We start from the raw sequence: 22570 nt of genomic DNA on the forward strand, positions 1-22570 counted from the left end.
GGCTCTCTGTGTCAGGTTCATGACTATATCCCTAAGAAGGGAAGGGAGAGGTCAGTTAGTCATGGTGTACTCACGGGGTTGGAGTGGATCTTTACAAAACTCTTCATTCCTCTCCTAGTCTCCTTCCCAACTCCCCTTGAACACTCTCAGTGATAAGGAACTCACTACTAAACAGGGTGGCATATTTTCTTGTTAGGCAGCTCTGATAACCCTGAATTCCATCTGTAACTTGTCTACAGATAGTGTGGCCACTGGCTCTGTGATACATACTGTAGAGTCTTCCTTTGGTCTTATCTACTTTTAATGCCCCTGGTTTTGTTTGTTTTCATGTTACTTCAAGATTAGCAAGTTTTAACTCTCATACTTCCCCTTCTCGGGGAACCTTCACTATAGGTTTGTCCAAAATTGTACTCAGCCAGGAAGGTGAGATACTTTCTATTTGACAAGAGAAGAAATAAGAACAGAAACAAGAGCTGAGTAGAAGCAGAATCGTGAATGGGTGGGCTTATTGACTGAGTAGATCTTTCTTACTTATTAGCAACTGCTTTCTCCTCCACCCCAACCTGCACCCCCAACACCTGTGAATTCCTCTTCTAGCCAACTCAGAAATATGCCCACTCGACGCTTTTTTGCTGTACTCAGACTCTGACCTCCTTCTCTTCCTCAGGCCTCCAATCACTCAACGCTCAAAACTTGTAATCGTTTGACTCAAGGAACACCTGCACCGGCCCGTGTCCTGGGTTGTACCTACTCATAGTTTCCTAGCTAGGCCTCTGTTTGAGCATGGACGCATTTCCACAGGGCATTTCTGGGCATCAGTACCCCTTCTCCCTACATTTCTGTTCCTCATGTATTTTGCTTCTAGTAACAACATTTCTGGCAAAAAGTATGTCATGGAAGTCTCTTCTTTAACTGAAGTGTTTAACCTGTGCTTCAAGTAGAGGTTTATGCTCAGTTCACTCGCCCAGTCATGTCCTACTCTTTGCGACCCCATGAATCGCAGCACGCCAGGCCTCCCTGTTCATCACCAACTCCCGGAGTTCACTCAAACTCATATTCATTGAGTTGGTGATGTCATCCAACCACCTCATCCTCTGTCGTCCCCTTCTCCTCCTGCCCTCAATCTTTCCCACCATCAGGGTCTTTTCAAATGAGTCAGCTCTTTGCATCAGGTGGCCAATGTTTTGGAGTTTCAGCTTCAACATCAGTCCTTCCAATGAACACCCAGGACTGAGTTTCTTTAGATGAACTGGTTGGATCTCCTTGCAGTCCAAGGGACTCTCAAGAGTCTTCTCCAACACTACAGTTAAAAAGCATCAATTCTTCTGCGGTCAGCTTTCTTTATAGTCCAACTCTCACATCCATGCATGACTACTGGAAAAACCATAGCCTTGACTAGATGGACCTTTGTTGGCAACGTAACGCCTCTGCTTTTTAATATGCTATCTAGGTTGGTCATAACTTTTCTCCCAAGGAGCAAGCGTCTTTTAATTTCATGGCTGCAATCACCATCTGCAGTGATTTTGGAGCCCCCAAAAATAACGTCTGCCACTGTTTCCACTGTTCTGCATCTATTTGCCACGAAGTGATGGGACCGGATGCCATGATCTTTTATTTATGTTTATATTATGTTTATGTTATTTATGAGATTTATGTTATTTATGTGATAAAGGAGAGAGGGGAAAAGAAGTGGAACAATAGCTGTTCTAGGTTTTAGACTTTTAAAGTTGGCTTCTCTTAGATACCCAGATCCTCTTCATGGTGCCCTGCAACCTGTTCTAGATAAGATAGTCTGCTTTCCAGTGGCAGGCTTGGAGGAAGGAAGGCAACAGCTAGGGTAGACTCAGTACTGGTGAGTTCTGTTCATACCTAGTCTCCAGCTAGTCTTACAGAACTTATCTATCATAGCAGAATAGCAGTCCTGTTCAGGAACAGAAGCTCTGCATCTTTGATCTTGATGTTATAAACAAATATATCAACCTCAGAGCTTTCCTCCTTTGTGAAAAAGACTTACAGGAAAAAAAAAAAAAAAGAATTGCAGAACTGTAATCCAAGTGGTATTGTTTTTATATACATGATGATAAAGCACATCTTTATTAGTTTATTCACTAATCTTCATTAAGGAGGCTGAAATAATGCTAGCATAAATAAATACTAGGGTAGCAAGCTTGGTAAAGGAATTTGTTGAGGTTAGGGGGGTGTTTTTTGTCATATTCAGGTCATGACAAAACAAATGATTTTTTTTTCTATATTGTATCAGAAAATAAACTTTTAACTTTACTTTTGTGAAGAGAGGAAATAGAGTAGTACAAGTAAAGGATAGAGAAAGGATCTGAATTGAGAAATAATAGGCCTGTATAAACCTAAAAGATAAAAAAATCCAGAAAAAGTCCAAGAGTCTATTTTCTAATAAAGTTAATCCTTTTATAAGTAGATTTAATTTTTTTAAATTAACCAGTCCATCCTAAAGGAAATCAGTCCTGATATTCATTGGAAGGACTGATGCTGAAGCTGAAACTCCAATACTTTGGCCACCTGATGTGAAGAACTGACTCATTTGAAAAGACCCTGATGCTGGGAAAGATTGAAGGCGGGAGGAGAAGGGAATGACAGAGGATGAGATGGTTGGATGGTATAACTGACTCAATGGATATGAGTTTGAGGAAACTCTGGGAGTTGGTGATGGACAGGGAGGCCTGGCGGGCTGCAGCCCATGGGGTTGCAAAGAGAGGATTGAGAAAAAATATAAAACATACACAAAGAAACTTAGATACTGTAATAAGGATTTAGGGAATCAGTGATACAGTAATCTATTTTTGCTCTGCAAAACTAATGGAGATATAATATAGAACAATTCTGAAAACAAGGAAAGGAAAACTTGAGGAAAGGAATCCTAACTACAAAGGCTGAAAAGTAGATGGTTAAATGTGATATCAAGCTTTCTTAAAATAATTGGGTGACCACAGTTTCCATTTATTGAGTATTATGTACCATGTGCAGGGCCCTGTGCAAGGCCTCTCACAGCATCTCCCACTTCGCAACAACCGCATGGGATGGGCTTTACTGCCAGGGAGAAACTGCTCAGAGAGGCTCGGCATCCTGCCCAGGGCCTAACAGCTGGTCAGTGCAGATTTGCTACTAGAGCTAACTGGGTCTTTCTCTGGGATCAAAGCTATGTTGTGTTCAAATATCTGTTACTTGGAAATAAGACTTAAGAGGTCAAATAATACTATGCAAACATGTTAACTTTTGGACTATCAATTTTTAAATGTTTGGTAACAGAAGGAATATTTCATTTATTGGGTCTGGAAATACCATGGTCTTGAGAAAAGTGATTGATTCAAGGTTACTGAGAGGTAGAGGCAGAGTTTTTATTTTTGGGGGCTGTGCTGGGCAGTTTGTGGGATCTTAGTTCCCTGAATCCATGCCCTCTGCAGCGGAAGTGCAGAGTCCTAACCATTGGACTGCCACGGAATTCCCTAGAGGCAGAATTCTAACTCACATCTATCTACTTCTAAACTTCACGGGTTTCTTTTTTTCCTCTTTTTCAAAAATCCAGGACAAAAGTCCATTTTTTTTTTTTGGACTGGAAGGCTAAAAACTTTGAAAAGTAAAATAACCTTCCCTTTAAGGTTTTCTTCCTATAGTTCCACTTTTTATAATAAGCTGATGGTACTATTTATGCTTTCAGCAATTAATAGTTTTAAAATATATTTAAATTTTAATTTAAGGAAAACAAAAAAATTTTTTGGTTGCACCCTGTGGCTTGCAAGATCTTAGTTCGCTAGCCAGGGATTGACCCTGGGCTTCAGACAGTGAAAGTACAGAGCCCTAACCGCTGGATGACCAGGGAATTCCCTAAGGAAATTTTTAAACATTAAAAAAATGTTACCACTACTAAAGTAGTAGTTACTACTACTAAAGTAGTTACTAAAGTCTTACTACTTGAGGACTCTAGTGATTTGATTCAACCACTGAGGTAGTGATTTTCAATATTTTCAGAGTTGTGACACTCTCTTAGGCTTTCATTTTTGTCATATCCCTGTTCTAACTTACTCTTCAGTGCTCTGTGGTAGATACTTATCAGTAGCATTTAAAACAGCTTTGAGAGTTTATGAAACCAAAGTTAGGATGCTATAGAATTAGGACTGGGAATTATTGCATGGAGGAAAGTTGTCTTTCTTGTGTAAAAGCAATTATTTTAACATAGTAGAATGACAGCATCATTTGATTGGGTGTACTATGTAAATACATTTATATGGATGACTTTTATTAAATTCTAGTGTCTTCACTGGAGAATACACCTAAATCTTTAGAACATAATTTGATCAGGTAGCAATCTTCCCCAAGATGCTCTAAGTGTAATTAATCTGCAACTCTGATTATCCTTTCTTCTGGTCATAAATTGATCCTCTTAGAATAATGATTTTCAAGGAGGGAAAGCACAAAGGGAAAAGTAAATATATGTGGTCAGACAGTCATGTAGATGGCAGTGGGAATCTCAGTCAGGCTCTTTAGCTAAGTCCATGACGCTTTGCCAAGCTTACCGGAGTGAAAACCTGTATTCATACACCCCAGAATTGTTAGTCTCTTTGGTAATCAGATGGTTCTTAATTTTTAATGGTCCCAATAAAACACTCAAGTAATTATATAGTTCCATTCATACACAGCCAGTTTCCAAAAGGCAGGATGTATCACAAAGTGAGTAACAGTGATTCTGGGAAGAGCTGACTGGTTGCCTCATCTCAGAGTGAAGATCCTGAGAACTATGCTTCTCAGAAGTCTGCCTCTCTTTGAAACCTCTGGGTCAGTTTCAAATGGGACTGATCCTGCCTCAGGTTACCCTGGACTTGCTCTGTACCAGAGGGTTCGGATTTATTCATATCGATCTCATCCTGGTTCAGATCTCTGTTCTGGAAGGATTTCCTCCCTCCTCCTCTGCCTTCCTCCTCTTCTCTCCACCCTTCTCCTTTTCCTCCAGTCTCAGAGACACCTAACCCTAGAGATCCCAAATATACTCTTCTTAGTCTCCCAAAAAGCCTAGGCAGCTGTTTTCAGATCAGGATTTGCTTCAGAATCCTTTGGAGGGCACTTATAAAAACTACAGTTCTAAGATTTTACTTAATCTGATTGTAATCTTTCCAGCTGCCAATGGTATAACAGGAATAACCAGAAGTTATTTGATTGGTTTTTGATTCATTCATTCAACACATATTTTTGAATGGAATAGGTTTAATATGCTGGCTGCATAGTAGCTACTGAAGATTCATATGAAAATAGAAATGTGTTTCACTTTTAAAGAATTTATAATCTGGTGGGAAGTAAGTGGGAAAGATGAAAGGATAAAGAAAGGGGCTCTGGCACAGAAAAAGGAGAGTTAACTGTGCTCAGGGGGCTCAGAGGAGATGGTCAGGGACGTCCCTGGGCAGGGAAAGGCATTCAAAACAGAAACCCTAGCCTGGGCAGAGGTGTGAAGATGGGAAAGCATGTCCTGGGAACTGCAGATCTGTCCTCCTGTGTGTCTAGGGGGCTGGAGGAGGAAATAAGAAGTAAGAATGGCTGTAAGTGGTAAAGAAAGATCACAAGGAAATTTTCTGGAATTAAAAGACATGAGTCACAGATGGAGAGTATACTGAATATGCCACCAATGAATGAAAAAGACTCACTCCTAAGCATATCCTATTAATTTCAGGATTCTAGGGTTGAATACCAGGTCCTAAATGATTTCAGAAAGGAAAGAATAATGTAAGCAGAATTGGTAAGCAGAGTAACTTCAGACTTGCTCTACAGACACATTAGAAACTAGATGAGTATGTGGTAATACTTTTGAAATTATCAGGAAATAACTTCCTACCTGAAAACACTACCAATCAAGACATTTGAAGACATACAGATTCTCCCCCAAAAACCGTCCTGGGCACTCTGCTCAGGTCGCTAATGGGAGATGTGTTCTGTCAAAGTAAGAGACTAAACCAAGAAAGGGAAGCCAGGAGTTCCCACAGAGGAAAAGATGAAGGATGCTGAGGATGATGGACAAGCCAGTGCAATCAAACCTGGAAAGCCACTGCTTCAGCCAGACTGCTCAAGGTGAAAGGTATAGGAGACGTGTCTCCTAGAAGAAAATAGACCCTCCTCCCCCGTTACCTGATGTTTTTACTTTACTGAGAGGAGTTTTGCAGTTCAGAGAGTTTGATGAGGTGAATACGTTTTAGATGTATACAAAGCTAAGTGAAGTGAAAGTCACTCAGTCGTGTCTGACTCTTTGTGACCCCATGTACTATACAGTCCATGGAATTCTCCAGGCCAGAATACTGGAGTGGGTAGCCTTTCCCTTCTCCAGGGGATCTTCCCAACCCAGGGATTGAACCCAGGTCTCCCGCACTGCAGGCGGATTCTTTACCAGCGGCTAAACAAACAGCAAAAACCAAACCGAACCACTAATAACTCAGGGAGAAATGAACAATTATCCAAGAAAGAAAAAGTCATTGAGTCCTGCTTAGCACTCTTGGGAATAATGTTTACCTTGCCAGACTGCTGTAAACAGTGAATATTGACTTAACCAAATGTTACAGTAGAGCGGGATGCTGGGAGGATAGGGCACGTGTGATGTGTTTGATGTAAGGAGGTAAAGGATGGGGGGTGAGAACTAATCTTTCTTCCACAGGGAAAAGTGAATACGTAATAACTAAAATGGAACAATCAGGAACTAGCTATAAAACACACTTTTAGAAATGTGCTAATAGATATAAAAATATCATATGAAATATAAATATCAGAATAAAATCCTAAGTGAGTTGAAATTAGTTCCCCCTGAAGAGAGAATTGGGTGTGAGGAGGGGTAGGACAGGGGAGTCCTAGTGAGGAGGGGTAGGACAGGGGAGTCCTAGTTTTCATTTTTTTTTATAAAAGTAAAAATAGTAAAAATATAGATATAGTATTTATAACACCGAGGGACTCTTACAAGCAGTGTTTTGTATTTTGTTGAACAAACATTTTGCAGATAAGAAGAAACTTGCATGTTCTATGTACCTATCTTTGGCATGGTCTTAAATTTTGTGTTTTGGAGGGTCCTTTTTTTTTCTCTAATTAACAAAATATGAATCGAAGCAAAAGTTAGGTAACATTTTTGCCTCAAAAATGTACTGACTGTATTTTGATACTGTGTTTACTTATGTAGATTCTAAAGCTATCGTTTAAACTTCAGAGGGTAAACAGTCTTCTCTCTTGCCTTCATCCCAAAGTAGAGTCAAGTTTGACTTCACTTAAGAAATCAGCATTCTTCAGTGACCTGATGCTCCTAAAATGGATTGGCTAGTCAGCAGCACAATAAGATCTATAATAGATACAAATTTGTACTAACATGTGTAATAGATATAAATTGCCCCTCCTCCTCTTTCTTTTGAAAATAATTAGATTCCATAGAAAAGTAATAAAACGCCCACATACTTGTCACCTAGATTCACCAGTTCTTAACACTGTGCTGGATTTGCCTCCTTCCTTTGTATACCCGTTGACTTTTTTTTGGAGGGTGAAGGGGAGTCGAACTATTTTAAATTAAATTGGAGATATCATACTTTGATACAGCACCCAGTATATCTTCCAAGAACAAGGACATCCTTCTACAAAACCAAAATACCATTATTTGCCATGCAGAAAATAGTATTATCTAATGTATAATTAATATTCAAATTTCCCTAAAATCCTCATAATTGACTTCTGCAGTTTTGGGGGATCCAAAATCTAGTCAGTGATCATGCATTGCATTTAGTCATATTTCTTTGAAGTCCTCCATGTACTAGAAACTTCTCTGCCTTTTAAATCATGACTTTGACAGTTATGAAGAGACCAGGGGAGTTGTTTTGTAGAATGTCCTGTACATATGGATTCATCTTTTTGCTCCCTCAGTATAAGATTCTGATTTACAATTTGAGAAGAACATGCCTAAAAGCTTCTTTATCCATCTGCTTTTTTTGCGGGTTCAAAATTTTAGACCTTCTTGTTCTTGGTTGTAGGTTTTTGTTTTGTTTTTCCTGCTAATTTGTGGTTAGGTATAGACTGTGAAGAATTACCCCTTACCTGGAGAATAGTGAAACTCCTTAGACTGCAGAAAATATCACTGTAATCTCTGTGAGAGGTAATCTGTTCCTCTGGAAACAGGCATAATATTTTTTTTTTTAAACATTCTTGGCAGAGATTACTGGATGACTTAATATATTGTAATCAAGGGCAAATTTTCTGCTCTTTAATTAAGTTCTGCTACAGGACACAGTCCAGGGAGCCACTTCTGGAAAGCACTTGGCCAGTTCTTCTCTCATCCCAGAGCTGACCACTTGCTTTTGGAATCCCAGCCCCAAGCGTGCGTTCTGTTTGCAGTGTTTGGGCCCTCCCGTGCCAGCATGCTCAGATGCTTAGGTTATGTATATTTTATGTTAAGTGAGTACAACGCAGGGAGATGGCATGCCTCAGATGCCAGAAGAGCTGTGCAAGCCTCCTGCTGAGAGCACACTTCCCGTTTGTCTTTGCGGTGGGAGAGAGACGTGGTTTCACGGTAGCCTTTAGGCAGAGCTGCTGGGGATGTGCAGGAAGTGCTGTTGCAGGCTTTGTCCGGGGGGGAAATCTGAGCCATTTCTCTGGGGACAGCTGTATTTCAGAGTCTGGACAGGTTGCTGTTGAGTTTTGCTCGGGCTACCAGGGTAAGTGTTTTCATGTTGATTTGTTTATACTTCTGCGTTTCTTCCTCCTAAGTCATCAAGGCTTTTTGTGGAAGCACCACAGGACTTGGTATGCATTAGCTAAAGTGGAATTCAGGGGTTTCATTCTAATATGTTTCTAATCCAGCTTTTTTTCCCCCTTCCCTCTGCAGATTTTGTGGAAGTATAATACTTTGTCATTATGAGATGTCGTCTCTCGGTACCTCCTTTGTGCAAATTAAATTTGATGACTTGCAGTTTTTTGAAAACTGCGGTGGAGGGAGTTTTGGGAGTGTCTATCGAGCCAAATGGATATCACAGGACAAGGAGGTGGCTGTAAAGAAGCTACTCAAGATAGAGAAAGAGGTAAGGTCTTTTCCTGCTATCAGAAGTGGTCGTGATAGCATTTATGTAAGCTTTTCAACCTAGAGTCAGAGGTCACAGGCTGCCAGGGACCTAGCAGAGCCTTCGGGGCTGATCCATGAGGCTGTTTCCCAAATTTCCATTCTGGGAGCCCCATAAATAGCAATCGGTGCCACGTGTGCTGTAGGGTTGAGTTTTACTAGGGGTCATCTGAACTGAGAGGATTTCTTTCCATGGCGTGCAAGACCGAATGTTCTCTGATCTCTTGTCCTGGGGAGGTGAGCGCTCAGGTCTTCCCAGACTTTAGGCTTTGCCCTGGGTCAGCCAAAAGGGGTCAGTAAAGAGAAGTGTGTAAAGTTTTCATCCCCTTTCCACTTTTCTGGTGAATTTGTGGTCCCCAGGACGTCTTTTTGAAAAAGAAAAGGCATTATTTCTCTACTGAAATAGAAGCAATACCAGCTTCTTGGATTTCACCTCTACTTGAAGTGCAGAGTGATGGACTTTGTTTAATAAAAGTGCTACACAGAGAGCTGCTCTACTTGTAAAATTGGAAAAAACATTTTGACTTTCAGAGTCTGGAATTGGTGCTGGTCCTAGTGGAGCTCAGAACTTGTACACAGGCCCTTCATCTTTCTTAGGAAAGTGACACAGCATCGTCCCCACGTTCAGTTTGGTACCCAAACCCCACAGTAAAGCTAGCTGCAGAGATGACTTGCAGGAGCTCAGGGTGTCAGTAACTTTAAATAGCTACCCTCTGGAGTTTGCTTTGGTCGGTTCTATTTATGCCGTGTTTTGGCTAATTATTGTTCTTCTCAGTATGTTTTTAAAGTGAACTTTTCCATAAATATCCTTTAATCTCCCTGAATGATTTCCTTTTTTTCATTAACTGCTGCCAGGGAACCACAGCAGTTGGTTCAGAAAGGAAACCGAAATGGCCAAAATAGAAAGCGCTTTGTGTTGTTCCCTCCAGCACTGCTTTGCGACTGTGTGACCAGCAGTGGTGTGCGTGATTTGTGAACCCAACCCAGAGGACTAAGATACCTCTGTAGGTTGTAGAAAGCATTAAGAAGTGACAGCTTTTAAAGCTAATGTGTGCTCCAAACCAAAAGGCTACTATGTAGAAAAAGGTTTCTCCCAGTCATGTGTTGATCAATTTTAAATAGTAGCCAAATGATAAAATTATTTCTTTTTTTGGAGTTGAACCTATCTTTTTTTTTTTTAATCTGGTGAACTCTTGAGCCCTTTATAGGCAGGCATTGTTGTACTCATTCTGTAGGTTGGGAAATAGAGCTTTGCAAAATATGTACAGCTGCCCCAGTAGGGGTGGATGAAATCCAGACTGGACCCCCTATTCTCTAGTTTTTAATTCTGAAACCTCTAGTTTGACCAGGTAAGAACAGATAATAAACTGGTTCCATCAAATTTATATTCAAGAAGTATATAAGTATGCTAATATGTTTAAGCATCATATGACTTCAGTACAGTGAACGTGTTCTTACGTGACTGTTGGATATGAGAAAGACTTTGAGACGTGAAACAAATTTTAATAGGAAGACAGTAATTGCAGCCCATTGACTCCACCGCCATCCATAGCCAGTACCATTTTTTACTGTCTGAGAGAGAACCAGGAACATGACACAGGGAAGCACAGGAGTGAAAGCAGGAACTGGAAACTGCCAGATCCTGCTCTTGTGTAGATATTTAACTCGAGTGCATATCATTCAGAATTGGAGCTGACTACAGTAAACCACAGGAGCACGCCTCATAAACTTCTAAGTAGGAAAAACAGAAACTCAGTTTCAGCTCTGGGGCTCGGTTTAGGCAGTGACTGTGAGTGATAAAGACGCACGCTAAGTTACTGCAAAGTGTCTCCACACTTTCTGACTTAATGTGTGTTCAAGATGTAAATAATTTTGACTAGGGGTTGGCAGTTATTGGAAAGGAAATATGCATTTCTTATGTAAATGTTTGTTATACTTTATGAACTATGTGTTGGCTTGGTGGCTAGACGTTTTCTCAGTGATAAGATAAAGGTTATATGCTCTGGATTTTTTCTAATTTATAGATTCAGTCCTGTGTCACTTAGTCATTTTTGCGAATGAATCTTAGAAACAATGGAACATTTAATAATATATTTGTAGCTCACTCATGGAACTCTTTAAGAATAACCTAATGTCTGGTTAAATATATGTATGTTTTATGAAAGGTAGAAAAAGTTTATATATAACTCTTTAATTCTGCTTATGTGGGCACATAGAGGGACTTTTATTTGTAGACCTCTAGCGATTCATGGGGTCGCAAAGAGTCGGACACGACTGAGCGACTGAACTGAAGTGAGTTCAGTGAGTATATATTACTTTTCTGATTTAGAAAACAAAGAAAAATGGCATTTACTTAAAATTTTGGTAGTTCTTTACAACTTAGTTTTTTAAAATATTCATCCATTTGTTTTGTTTTTTAGATTCTACCTGTAAGTGATAGCAATAGTATTTGACCGTGTAACTCATTTCACTAAGCTCTAGATCCATCCATGTTGCTGCAGATGGAAAAATTTCATTCTTTTCTATGACTGAGTAGTGTTCCATTGTACATATAATATATACCACATCTTCTTTATCTATCCATCTGTTGGTGGGCACTTAGGTTGCTTCCATATCTTGTAAAACTTCATTGTTAAAAAAACCTTTACACCTAGTGAAAACCTACAAGGAGGTACCATGAGCTGTAGCATATCATTCCCCTAGAATCACAGCAATTAACACTGGCAACATTTGCTTTCTCTCTCTATATTATTGATTTATATATTATATATATATATATGTATTGATTCTCTCTATATATTATTGGTTATATATTTTCTAGTGAACATAAGGGTAAATTGCAGATGCTATGTACCTTTATCTCTAAATACTTTAGCTTCTCTGAAGAACACAACTATAATGCAACTATTGGAAATTTAACATTGATTCAGTAGTACCAATTATACAAGTCTATTTTCAGATTTTTTCTATTGTCCCAATAATGGCTTTTTATGGCATTTTTTTTCCCTAATCCAGAATCACATACTGCATTTAGTGATATATCTATTTAGTCTGTTTTAATCTGCAACAATTTCTCTGCCTTTCTTTGTTTTTTAAACCTTGACATTTTTGAAGTGTGCTGGGAAGTTTTTGTAGAATATCCATCATTTGGGGTTAATCTGATTTCCTTTCTCTCTCACCTAGTTTAAGGTTATGTAGTTTTGGTAGGAATGCTATATAACAACACAAGTCCTTGGCTTATCTTAATGGAAGACCTATTATGTCAGTTTGTCCCATTATTGGTGACATTAATTATGAATCTTTGACTAAGAGAGGCTCACCCAATTTATCCCCAGTAAAAATACCTGTTTTCTCTTCATAATTAAGATATTGATAGATACTTTGAGGTTATGTAAATACCTTCCCTCAACAAATATTACCCAATGTCTTTAGCATCCATTGGTGACTCTTGTTTGAATCAAATATTATTATGACAGTTACAGTGTAGAAAGCAAAAGGTTCTAGCATAAATGAGAGCCTTTCTTCCTTCCTTTCTTCAGTTGTTTATTGATTCATTTATTTATTTATTGTTTATTGATCCATTTTTTTATTGTCTCATTGTAGACTTAAGGATTCTTTTTCGAATTTGGAATGTTACAGTTCACTACTGTTGTTATTCACTTTCATGCTTAAATTGTTCCCAATTTAGCAAGTAAGAGTCCCTTCAGTTTGGCTCCTATGTCCTTTTGCTGTGTCTCCATCATTGGCATGAAAAGACGCTCCAGGCTCAGTTAGTTCCATTCCTGGAGTCAGCCATTTCTTCAGGAAGCCCTGATTCATGGTACCTGATGTGGGAGTATGATATTCAGAAACCTAGATTTGGCTAACAGGTTTGCTTATTGTAGACTGTTTAAAAAGGAGCCTTTGTCCTTTTGGGAGAACAAATGGTCATAGATAACTTTTATTTATGGAAGCATTTAATTACAATTTAAATATCGTATATCTGGATAGTTATGAGCTGTGATACACTCCTTTTAGAAATGTAAATTGATATATGTTTTGGGGAAAAGTTTAGCAAATATATAAAAAATCTTAAAATGTTTCCTTCCTTTGAGCCAGAAATTTTACTTTGAGGAATTTACCCTGAGGAAATAATTTGAGATATGTAGGAAGAAGGGTCTAATAAGTTGCTTATCTCAAATAAATAAGAATTGGAAATAATTCAAGTGTCCCACAACAAATTATCTTTTAAATTATGCTACATTCTTACCCTTCTTCCCCCCAAAATGTGAAAGGTGATGATTGTGTCAATTAACATGATCATGGGAATCATATCACACTGTATAGTACCTACGTATATTGAAATCATCATGTTGTATGCTTTAAATATATTACAGTTCTACTTGTCAATTATACATAAATGAATATGAAGAAAATTATGCTACATTCGTATAATGGAATTCCATTGCATTTGGAAGACTACTTAAAAAGCTAGGAAAATACTCATATTGCTAAGTGGTAAAAACAAGTTACAAAATAACATGTACTATCATCCAGGTGTCTTCTTGTCTGTGTGGTATTTTTATTATACTTTCCTTTGTTTTTCATATTTTTCTATGCTGATTTCATATTTCTTTTCCCCCCAACATTTTATTATGAAAATTTACAAATGTAAGAAAAGTTGAAAGGGTGAAATTGAACATCTATATGTCTACCCTGTAGGATCTGTTATTAGCATAAACTCTTGCTTTATCATATGTGTGTCTGTGTATTCTTCCATCCATCAGTCCATTTTGATGCAGTTCAAGATGAGTTGCAGGTGTCAATAGTTTGCTTTTAAATATTTTAGTGTGTGTATTATTACCAGAGTTATTATGTGTTTGCAGGCTTGTTATCTTTTGAGATAAAATTTGCATGAAGTGAAACACACATATCACTATGTTTTGACAAATGTAAGCACAGTGTAACCCATATATTTACAGAAAAAAAAACACCTCAAGAAAAGTCATAGTTCTGACAACCTTTGTCACTTTCTAAGGATGTTCAAGTGAATTCAGTTTTTTATAAGCCACTTTAGTAGGTCACAACTCACAAATTTTCCAGTCTCCGTATGTGCTTTTCAAATGTTTAATGTTCACTTCTCCTTGCTTTCTCATAGCAGTGTATAGGATTTTCAGTGGTAATTTAGTTTGTTTTTATTAGTTGCAGATTTACTTATAGAGTGCTACTTATTTTTGTTTAAGTTTTCAATAGGAAAAAATGGTTTGATCTTAAGTTTATATGCCAAAGGTAAGAAAAGAAGTCATTATTGTATCTTTTTGGTAAATTCCCAATGAGCTGAGATCAAACCAAACTGCTTAGGCAGAAATTGAAGCAAGGAGTGGAGAAGGCAGAGGAAGACACCATGGATCCCAGTGTCCTCTTTCCAACCCCCGACCCAGAGGAGAGCAGCCTCTGCACTAGTGGTTCATCATCTTCACAGTGTGAACCAGACACGTCTGTACTTGGCACTTTTTTCCTGTCTGAGAGATGGAAGCCTGCAAGCATTTGTAATCTATTGATATTTAACCAAAGTAGGAAACCAGATTTAAGTATGAGATTTGAAGGAAACATTCTTCCCCAAAAGAATAAAAAGGAAGCAGAATCCTCAAAAGCTGAAATATGAGACCCTTTATTCAATTGCCTTCCTTTTATAAAACCCCACTTCCTTTATTAAAAAATTTTTTTTTCCTACCAAATTTAACTCTTCTGTGTGCATGCGTGCTCGCTAAGTCACTTGAGTCGTGTCCAGCTCTTTGCAACTTCATGGACAGTAGCCTGCCAGTATTCTCTGACCATGGGATTATCTCCACAAGAATACTGGAGTAGTTTGCTATTTCCTCCTCCAGGGGATCTTCCCAACTCAGAGATGGAACCTGCTTCTCCTGTATTGGCAGGCAGATTCTTTACCACTGAGCCACCTGGGAAGCCCCTTTACTGTTGTAGAAATATTGAAAGCCAGATAGAAGATTCAAAACTTTCCCACAGTGTAAATATTTATAGGTAGAGAGAAAAGATAAAAATATCAAAACTGGTCATAGGAACAGGAACTCTCAGTAACTTTTTATATAAAGGGGGAAATACTGGTGTGAGATAGAAAATGCAGTAGAAATTGAAACAGAACTCAGAAGGAACTTTAGTAAAAATAAGAGCTTTGATTATATAGATTTTATCAACATGACAGCATTTAGTGATTCATAGATGTCTAGCTAATGTTGTTGCCATCTTATTAACTCTCGAGAGACCCTTTTTCCTCTTCTTTGCTGTTCTGTAGATGACTTTTGGGGCTTCCCTCATAGCTCAGTCAGTAAAGAATCTGCCTGCAATGCAGGAGACTCCGGTTTGATTCCTGGGTCAGGAAGACCCCCTGGAGAAGGAAATGGCAACCCACTCCAGTATTCTTGCCTGGAGAATCCCATGGATGGAGGAGCCTGGGGGGCTACAGTCCATGGTGTCGCAAAGAGTCGGACACGACTGAGTGACTTTCATTTCATTCATTTCAGCTGACATTTTAGTGAATGAATTATTTGCATTCACTTAATTGTAGGAATGCTGTTTTACTATTTTCCCCATCCCTGAGCACAATAAAGAAGAATAACACTATTTACTTTCTTTGTAAATCCTCTCAGCATGTCAATGTATCGGTGGGACCAATACAAACAAAAATTAAACATCTTGGATACTTGATAAACTGCCATTGAGTTATGTATCGTTTCTGTGATAATTTGTCCAAAATGGTGCTCAAGAATTGCCACTTGGTATTTTTAAACATCAATTGGGTGGACTTAAGGATGCCAGAGTTACCATTTTAAGTTGCTGTTTTCAGATGCCCCAGTTCTTAGTGCCTTACTTATCTGTTACAGTATCTTCACATAACTAGTCGCTTCCTTTTCACTCAGAAGTCCCTTCATGAGTTATTATTTAAGATAACCCCACGCAGGATTTTTCTGTCTCCAATCAGAATTTACCCATTCTGCGGTCTATTCTTTTAGGTCAGTGGTTCTCAAAGTGTGGCCCCTGGACCAGTAGCATCAAGCATCACTTGGAAATTTGTTACAAATGCAAATTCTTGGACCGCACTCCACACCTACCTAGTCACAGGGACCTGGGGCCTGGCAATCTGGGCTCTAATAGGCTTCCCATGTGTTTCTGATGCCACTGGAACTTTAGGCTGTACCTAGCCAATCATGCCAGGTGCAGGCCATCCGTATGTTAACTCCAGTTTGCGATTTTAGGCACCTTGTGCAACTTGTGGTGGAGGGATTGTTGCTGTTGGAGGCTTTTGAGACCCTTAATTCATGGTCAGGTTAACCTCCTGTGCACAGGCCCTGCTGGGCAATGTCATTGGACATAATGAACTCAAGGCAGTCCTAGGAACATCAAACAGATGGGAACCTCAGGCAAACACCTTCAGACTCCAAACCATTTCCACTTGGGTCCTCATCTGACCTCCCAGCGTTGCCTTTAATTTTCTGACCTGAAACCACCTCTACCCCACCATCCACCTGTTGTGTCCTACTTTTCCATTTCTGTAACCTCATCCGCATTCTTTCCCTCACCTCTAATACCTTTGTCTTCTCTGCCTGAGCAGGTCCTACTCATTCTTCAGCTTTCATTTCTTCCTTCTCTGTGAAACATTCTCAGGTCCTACAATCATAGTTTTTCTGTTTTGAATTTATACCAATTAACGCTCATGTGCTAATCCAACATGTAAATAAAACTGCCTTGTGACTCTAGAATACTGTAAGGGACTGGCACTTGACTTTTCACATGAACATGTCTTCTCATCTGAAAAGTGGGGCTAAGACCATACCTCCATCCCGGAGTTGTCGAGAGAATTAGTTGACTTAATGTATCTAGAAGAGTGCCTGACACCAAGGAAGACTTGGGTGACTGTTCACTGCCTGTTGTAGCTTTACAACCATGCTGTAAAGTCAGAATAGCAGACATGTGTCATGCTTTGTAAAAACTTCAACTTGTTGGTTCCTAGAACTTCTGTTGAGAAAGGGTCAGAGGCCAAATTTACACTCTGCAGGAAAGAGCCATGCCAAGGTTTAGCATGGGTGCGGAACGGCAAGAGTGTATATGCTGTGTATTCAGCATCTCTGGTGGGAACTCTCTGCGGGCAAGAAAAGCCATTGCCTTAGTCACTGATGCTGTCACCATCCTGCTCGTCATCGCTGTACCAAGTACAGCTACCCCTGTGAGTGGTGACTTGGTTAGGGGCTTTCCATCACTCCCTCTTCCTCTTCACAGTCACGTTACAAGATTATAACCTCCATTTGGAAGATCAGAAATCAAGACTCAGAGAGTCTTGGCTGATATAAACCTGGCTAATATAAACAGCACCCTTCTTGCTGGTCTCACAGCACCTGGCACTGTGCCTTGCTCAGAGTCAAGTATCTGTTCCTTGGTACTTGGGATCAAATCATATCACTGTAGACATCCCTCTCGTTCATCCTGTATGGATATGTCTACATTTTCTTCCTTTACTCCTTGAGCTGTGGAGAAGATAGAGCACATCTGTTTTCCCTGTATCAACTGTACCACTCTCATTTAGCTACATAGTAACAGTACTCTTAGCTATTACTTTGTCTTTATAAATGCCTTTGCTTTGGTACCTTTTTTAGACTGGTATGCATGCCATTTTCTCTTAGGGAATTTTAAACATTTCACTGTGCCATGCTTTGATTTTGTACTACATACCTAAATCACTTTGAATTAAAAGAATAAGCAATTTTAAATAATGGAATAATGAATCACTTTATTTGATCATTATGCAGTCACCCCTCCAGAGGTATATATAAAAAACTATCTATCACTCAGCTGTTTTCTATGAGATGTTTCTGTTACTGGGAGCTTATAAGACATCCCAAAGTGAACTGCTATAAAGAGAAACAGAAAATTGGATACATGTTGAACAAATATGTAAATTAAATGAGTAAGCATGGTACTACTGGTATGTCAGAACCTAACACAAACCTTTCGGAGAGGTAAACTTATATTGAGGAAAACTACAAGGATGGCTTCTCCTGGGACCTAGAGGACTTTAGAAAGTTACCTGAATTACAAATGACTTTTTACTATGTGATGTGAAATGCAGTTACATTAAGACAAACATCACTCTATGATGTTTCAGATCATTGATTTGATATAAAAGTCTTTTCTTTTTGCAATCAAAAGCCCCCATTCTTCTTATTTTTGCTTCTCAGTCATTTAAATTTTTAAAAATTCTTTCAGAATTTTGTCAGATTACGTATTTACTTGCCCGCGGAGGTTATTTTTGATTTGCCATATGTAACATTGTTACAACAGTTATTTCGGCTTTTCATTAAAGTTATTATTGATCTCAGTATACTAGGCAATAAACATTTCAGTTAATAACTTTTCTCTAGCCGTGTTCTAAGTATTGAACTGAAATCAAACAAATGAATGCGTTCCAGTAAAGCTGTTATATCCTAACTGGTGCTATACAAACCTTGGCCTTTGCTGCTAGAAGAAAAATAGTATGAAGAACAAATTTAATTTTTGAGAAACACAAAGCCTAATATAGAGAGAACATTTTAAAAACTGAAAAATTGGAGGAGATTTTAAAACTATCTGAAATATTCACAAGTGAATATTCACAAATATTCACAAAACTATCTGAAATAGTTGTGAATATTTCAGATAGCTTTTAAATTGATATGATTGGATCTCAGTCTTCAGAATAGAATTGTGTCACTTGGGTATTAGATGCCTAGAATTTTCTTCTCTGCTTTCTAGTGAAGGCGAGAAGTCACTCACATGAAAGTCCCTAAGATAGAAGTCATCGTATCAATTTTTTTTCACTCATGCTTGATTCCTGCTCCTGGTTAGGACAACCAGTTTCTGTTTGATTGCTGCCACTGATGACGTGTGTGATGCAGGCTTTTCAATTTTGGAACAGTTTAATTCTTAGAATTAAGAATGAATTCTTAGAAAGTTCTTTATAATGTAACTTCCAGCCATACATAGTGGTCTCTTTCTCTGGGGCCATACAGAGAAAGTTCTTAGAAAGTTCTTTATAGTGTAACTTCCAGCCATACATAGTGGTCTCTTTCTCTGGGGCCATACAGAACAAATCTTACTCTCTTCCTCTCATGTGTCTGCTTCTTGAGCACACGATCTGTATTTGATTGATTTTTTTTTTTAATCTCTGCATTGTACCCAGCCCACCATAAATAATTAAGAAATGCTTAGGGAATAAAGAAAGAAAGAAACCTTGTGATCACATCTCAGCTTTCTCTTCTTTTGCAAGATTTTCGGAAAAGTTTTGCTCTTCCTGAATCTACAGTAAAGAACAGCCTGCATCTCTAGTCTACTTCATTCTTCGCCTCTTCTTCTCCATGTTTGGCTGATTTTTTGAGTTCTTAATAAATTAGTTTGTCTTTGAATGAAAGGTTCTGCTCTATGGCAGTTAGGCAGGATTTTCTTGACCATGGTTCTTATCTGGTTTGTTGTTTTTAACATGTTTCCAAGAAAGGAATCCAAGATGCTTTTTCTTAGCTGTGTTAATATCAGATGTTCATGGTTCGTGACCTGAGGAAAATTAAGGTGTCCTAAATGAAATGAGACCATCGGAATCTTAATGACTTGACAATATGACTCCTATCCCTGATACTATTCTTCAGGAAAATAGCACTTGGTAAAATTAGCTACATTGCAACAGTTACACTGATAAGGATGGAAATGTCTACTGAGTGTTCTTGTAGGCTCTGCTCAAGAAGGGGACCACACAGCCGGTCTGCTTTTGAAGACAGATTATATTAAGCAATTAATGAATAAAATCAGTTTAACTCGCTATGTTTTTAAAACGTATAGAACAGTGCTTCCTTTAGTGGAAAACAATTGCTTTTGTTATTCTAACTATAGTTGTAGAGTCTGTCTTAAGATGTATGTGCGTGCTTAGTCGCTTCATTGTGCCCAACTGTTTGTGACCCCGTGGACTGTAGCCCACCAGTCTCTTCTGTCTATCGGATTCTCCAGGGAAGAATACTGGAGTGGGTTGCCATGCCCTCCTCCAGGGGATCTTCCTGACCCAGGGATCGAACCTGTCTGTGTGTCTTTCGTCTCCCGCCTTGGCAGGCAGGTTCTTTACCACTAGCACCACCTGAGAAGCCCCAACTAAAGAGTATGTTAAAACACTATAAAGACCTTTACCCTTCTTAAACACAGGCTGAACTTAGTGACTCACTTCCAAAGACTAGACTATAGAGAAAGAAAAATTAATAATTTTATAATGGACAAATCTTGCAAACATCACCTTAACCCCGTGATCAGGGTTAATAGCACTAGTGTTGAGTCGCATGGTAACCTGTCTCCAAAAAGATACGATGAGAAAACCACTTCATCTCTCTGGTCCTCTTCCCTTCAAACCCATAACCCCAGTCTAGTCATGAGGAAAATCAGATAAACCCAAATTGATGGACATTCTATAAAGTACCTGGCCATTACCCTTCAGCGTTATTAAGATCTTGAGAAACAAAGACCGAGAAACTGTCACAGTCCAAAGGAGACTGAGGCATGATGACCAAACATAATGTTATATCCTGAAATGGATTCTAGAACAGGAAAGAAAAAAGACATCAGTGTAAAAAATGGTGAAATCCAGATGAAGTCTGGAGTTTAGTTAATAGTAACATACCAGTAATGGTTTCTTAGTTCTCATTAATGTTCCCTGGTCATGCAGCATGTTGAAATTAGGGGAGACAGGGTGAGAAGAATGATCTGCCTTATCTTCTTAACTTTCCTATAAATCTAAAATTGTTCCAAAGTAAAAAAATTATATCTAAAAAGTAAAGAAAAACATAGAGCAGAGTAAGGGGAATCAGGAGCGCCAGCACGGCGCTAATGTTGCCAGTTTATAGGGGCTGCTCTGGGTAGGCCTACTTGGGAAGGTGGTCTTTGAGTAAACGCTTGAAGTAAGAAAGGGAGCCATATACTTACATGGAAATAAAATAGTCCAGGCGTAGGGAACATGCAGATGCCAGGTGGGAGCATGCCGGGTAGTTGGGTAATAGCAGGGAGGCCGTGCTGCCTGGAGTGGAGTGAGTAAGAGGAAGAAACAGGAAATGGGGCCAGAGAGGTAAAAAGGCCAAACAAGATAGGGCCTGTAGGCAATTTTAAGAGCTTCTGATTCCAATTAGGAGGAATTGGTGAGCAACCAGTGCTTTGGAGTACAGAAGTGAAATGACTAATATTTTGATATGGCCACTCTGGATACTTTGTTGAGTTAAGACTACATGGGGCAGAGGCAGGGACAGAAAGACCAGTTGGGGTTATAATGCAGACAAAGAGATGTTTGTGGCTGTTTTGGGCACAGGGAGGTTGCATTGGAAGCAGAAAGAAGTTGCATTTGAGGGATATTTTAGAGGTAGTTCTAGCCAGATTTGCTCACTCATTGGACATGCTATGTGAAAGCAGAGTCAAGAAGTCTCACAGGTTTTGCACCTAGGTGGTGGAAAGATTTATTTGCCATCTTGGGAGATGGGCAAGATCATGGGTGGAGCAGGTTTGTGAGTGCAGATAAAGAGTTCCTTTTTGACACTGGCAGTGAACTAGGGAAGGAATTTACCGTCTAAACAATACCATATACAATGCAATAAAAATATGAAACAGTTGGAAATAACCCAAATGTCCATTGACAGGTGAATGGGTAAACAAAATATGGTGTATAATTAATTGAAATTACACTCCTCATTCCTTTAAAAGGAGTGTGATTCTGATACATGCTACAACATGGATGAATCGTGTGAAATAAGCCAAACACAAAAGGACAAATGTTGTGTGATTTTTACTTACATGAGATGCTTAAACTAGGCAGACTCAGAAAGTAGAGTAGTGCTTACCTTTAATAGCAGCTGTGGAGAATGGGGAATTCTTTAATTGATACAGAGTTTCTATTCAGGATGATAAATTCTGGAGATTGATTAATGGTGATGATTGCACAACAGTGTGACTGCACTTAATGCATTGTACACTTAAAATGATTAAAATAGTAAGTTTTATATATGTACCCCAACTAAAATATAAAGTTTTTATAAAAAAATAAATGAAATGCTAAGGGATACATTTAACAAAAGAATTGTGCAGTGTCTTTATGCTGAAAACTATAAAACATTGCTGAGAGGAATGAGAGAAGATGTAATAAATGGAGAGATATGCTATGTTTATAGGTTAGAATATATGTTATCAAGATGTCAGTTCTCCTGAAATTGATTTGTATATTCAGTACAATCCCAATCATAACACCAGCCAACTTTTTGTAGAAATTGATAAGCAGATGGTAAAACATATATGGAAATGTGAAGGGCCTGGAAGAGCCAGAACAATTTTGGAAAAGAGGACAATGTTAGAGGACTTATACTACTTCTTTATATCAGTACTTACTATAAGGCTACACTAATCCACATTATATGGTATCAAGATGTATGGATG

At 38.8% G+C, this 22570-nt stretch overlaps 1 protein-coding gene across 2 annotated transcripts in view; it reads left to right on the forward strand.

Annotated features, from left to right (window-relative positions):
• The first annotated feature begins 8152 nt into the window (after nt 1-8152).
• LOC104991388 (mitogen-activated protein kinase kinase kinase MLT) overlaps nt 8153-22570 on the forward strand; it is a 155398-nt gene continuing 140980 nt past the window's right edge. Inside the window, exons 1-2 of one of the 2 annotated variants that reach the window (XM_010843839.1) lie at nt 8153-8693; nt 8864-9056. In XM_010843839.1, coding sequence (XP_010842141.1) covers nt 8898-9056 — 159 coding nt within the window. In that variant the 5' untranslated portion in view covers nt 8153-8693; nt 8864-8897. The remainder of the gene's footprint in view (nt 8694-8863; nt 9057-22570) is intronic. The other variant, XM_010843840.1, reaches the window with a different exon arrangement.

The sequence above is a fragment of the Bison bison genome, unplaced genomic scaffold, assembly GCF_000754665.1.
Source record: "Bison bison bison isolate TAMUID 2011002044 unplaced genomic scaffold, Bison_UMD1.0 scf7180017864190, whole genome shotgun sequence".
Taxonomy (NCBI): domain Eukaryota; kingdom Metazoa; phylum Chordata; class Mammalia; order Artiodactyla; family Bovidae; genus Bison; species Bison bison.